Source organism: Lactuca serriola, chromosome 6, assembly GCF_051521515.1.
Source record: "Lactuca serriola cultivar US96UC23 chromosome 6, Lser_US96UC23_V15, whole genome shotgun sequence".
Taxonomy (NCBI): domain Eukaryota; kingdom Viridiplantae; phylum Streptophyta; class Magnoliopsida; order Asterales; family Asteraceae; genus Lactuca; species Lactuca serriola.
The window spans coordinates 125,375,424-125,376,383 of record NC_136413.1 but is presented as its reverse complement, the minus strand read 5'-3'; the positions used below and the strand labels follow the sequence as shown (position 1 = coordinate 125,376,383).

At 37.5% G+C, this 960-nt stretch overlaps 1 protein-coding gene across 1 annotated transcript; it reads left to right on the top strand.

Moving 5' to 3' along the window:
- The first annotated feature begins 229 nt into the window (after window positions 1-229).
- LOC145060122 (uncharacterized) lies at window positions 230-960 on the top strand. The gene is made up of 3 exons (XM_079007845.1): window positions 230-481; window positions 545-640; window positions 739-960. The coding sequence occupies exons 1-3, from the start codon at window positions 230-232 to the stop codon at window positions 958-960; spliced, it is 570 nt and encodes a 189-aa protein (XP_078863971.1).

Sequence of the window (960 nt, the reverse complement as noted above, 5' to 3'; positions counted from 1 at the left end):
TATGATGCTTAAATAGGGTGCAAAACCCCGAAATTAGGGTTTCACTCTGGAGGAGCTACTCATCGAGTCGGGGATCTCGACTCGCCGAGTAGGTAGCTTAAACCCCGCACATAGTCTTCCCTCTACTCGAAGAGTTAGGGCCACCAACTCGTCGAGTCCTTCTTTCAAAATAAATAAATAAATGGGTTAAATGCGTACCAGGAACTGGGCGTTACACGATGAGTCTGAAATGTCTCTTTTTAGAGGAAATTTTTTAGAAGTATTGAATTTGGTTCGGGATCAAAATGAGAGTGTATGGAAAGTTACGTTACAAAATGCTCCAGGGAACAGTCAAATGGTGGCTCCATGTATTCAAAAAGACATTGCTCGTTGTTTTGCACAAGAAGTACTTAAATCAAATTTTGAAGAAATTAGTGATGATGTTTTTGCTTTATTAGTTGACGAGTCCAACAATATATCTAAAAATGAACAAATGGCGGTGGTTTGACGATATGTTACATGTGAGATTGTTAAAGAGCGATTTATTGGTCTTGTTCATGTGAAGGATACATCTGCGTTGTCTCTAAAATCTGCTATTGACTCTTTAGTTTATGAATATGGATTGAGTTTGATGAAGATCAGGGGTCAAGGGTATGATGGAGTAAATAATATGAGTGGGAACTTAATGGTTTAAAATCTTTAATCATGAGAGAAAATACGTCTGCATATTATGTTCATTGCTTTGCTCACCATCTTCAGCTAGTCATTGTGGCGATTGCAAAAAAACATCACGATGTTGGAGTCTTTTTTTATATGGTAGTTGTTCTAATGAATGTTGTGTGTGCTTCTTGTAAACATACAAATATGATTCGGGAAAGTCAAAAAGATAAACTAGAAGAATCCATCGGTCATGGTGAAATTGAAAGGGGAAGTGGATTAAACAAAGAACTTTCTCTTACTACAGCCGGAGATACACGTTAG

Coding starts and splice junctions, on each gene's coding strand:
- LOC145060122 (XM_079007845.1), top strand. CDS start 230: ATGTCTCTTTTTAGAGGAAATTTTTTAGAAGTATTGAATTTGGTTCGG. Junction 482..544: donor AAAATGAACAAATGGCGGTG/GTTTGACGATAT, acceptor GTTCATGTGAAG/GATACATCTGCGTTGTCTCT. Junction 641..738: donor GGGGTCAAGGGTATGATGGA/GTAAATAATATG, acceptor CACCATCTTCAG/CTAGTCATTGTGGCGATTGC.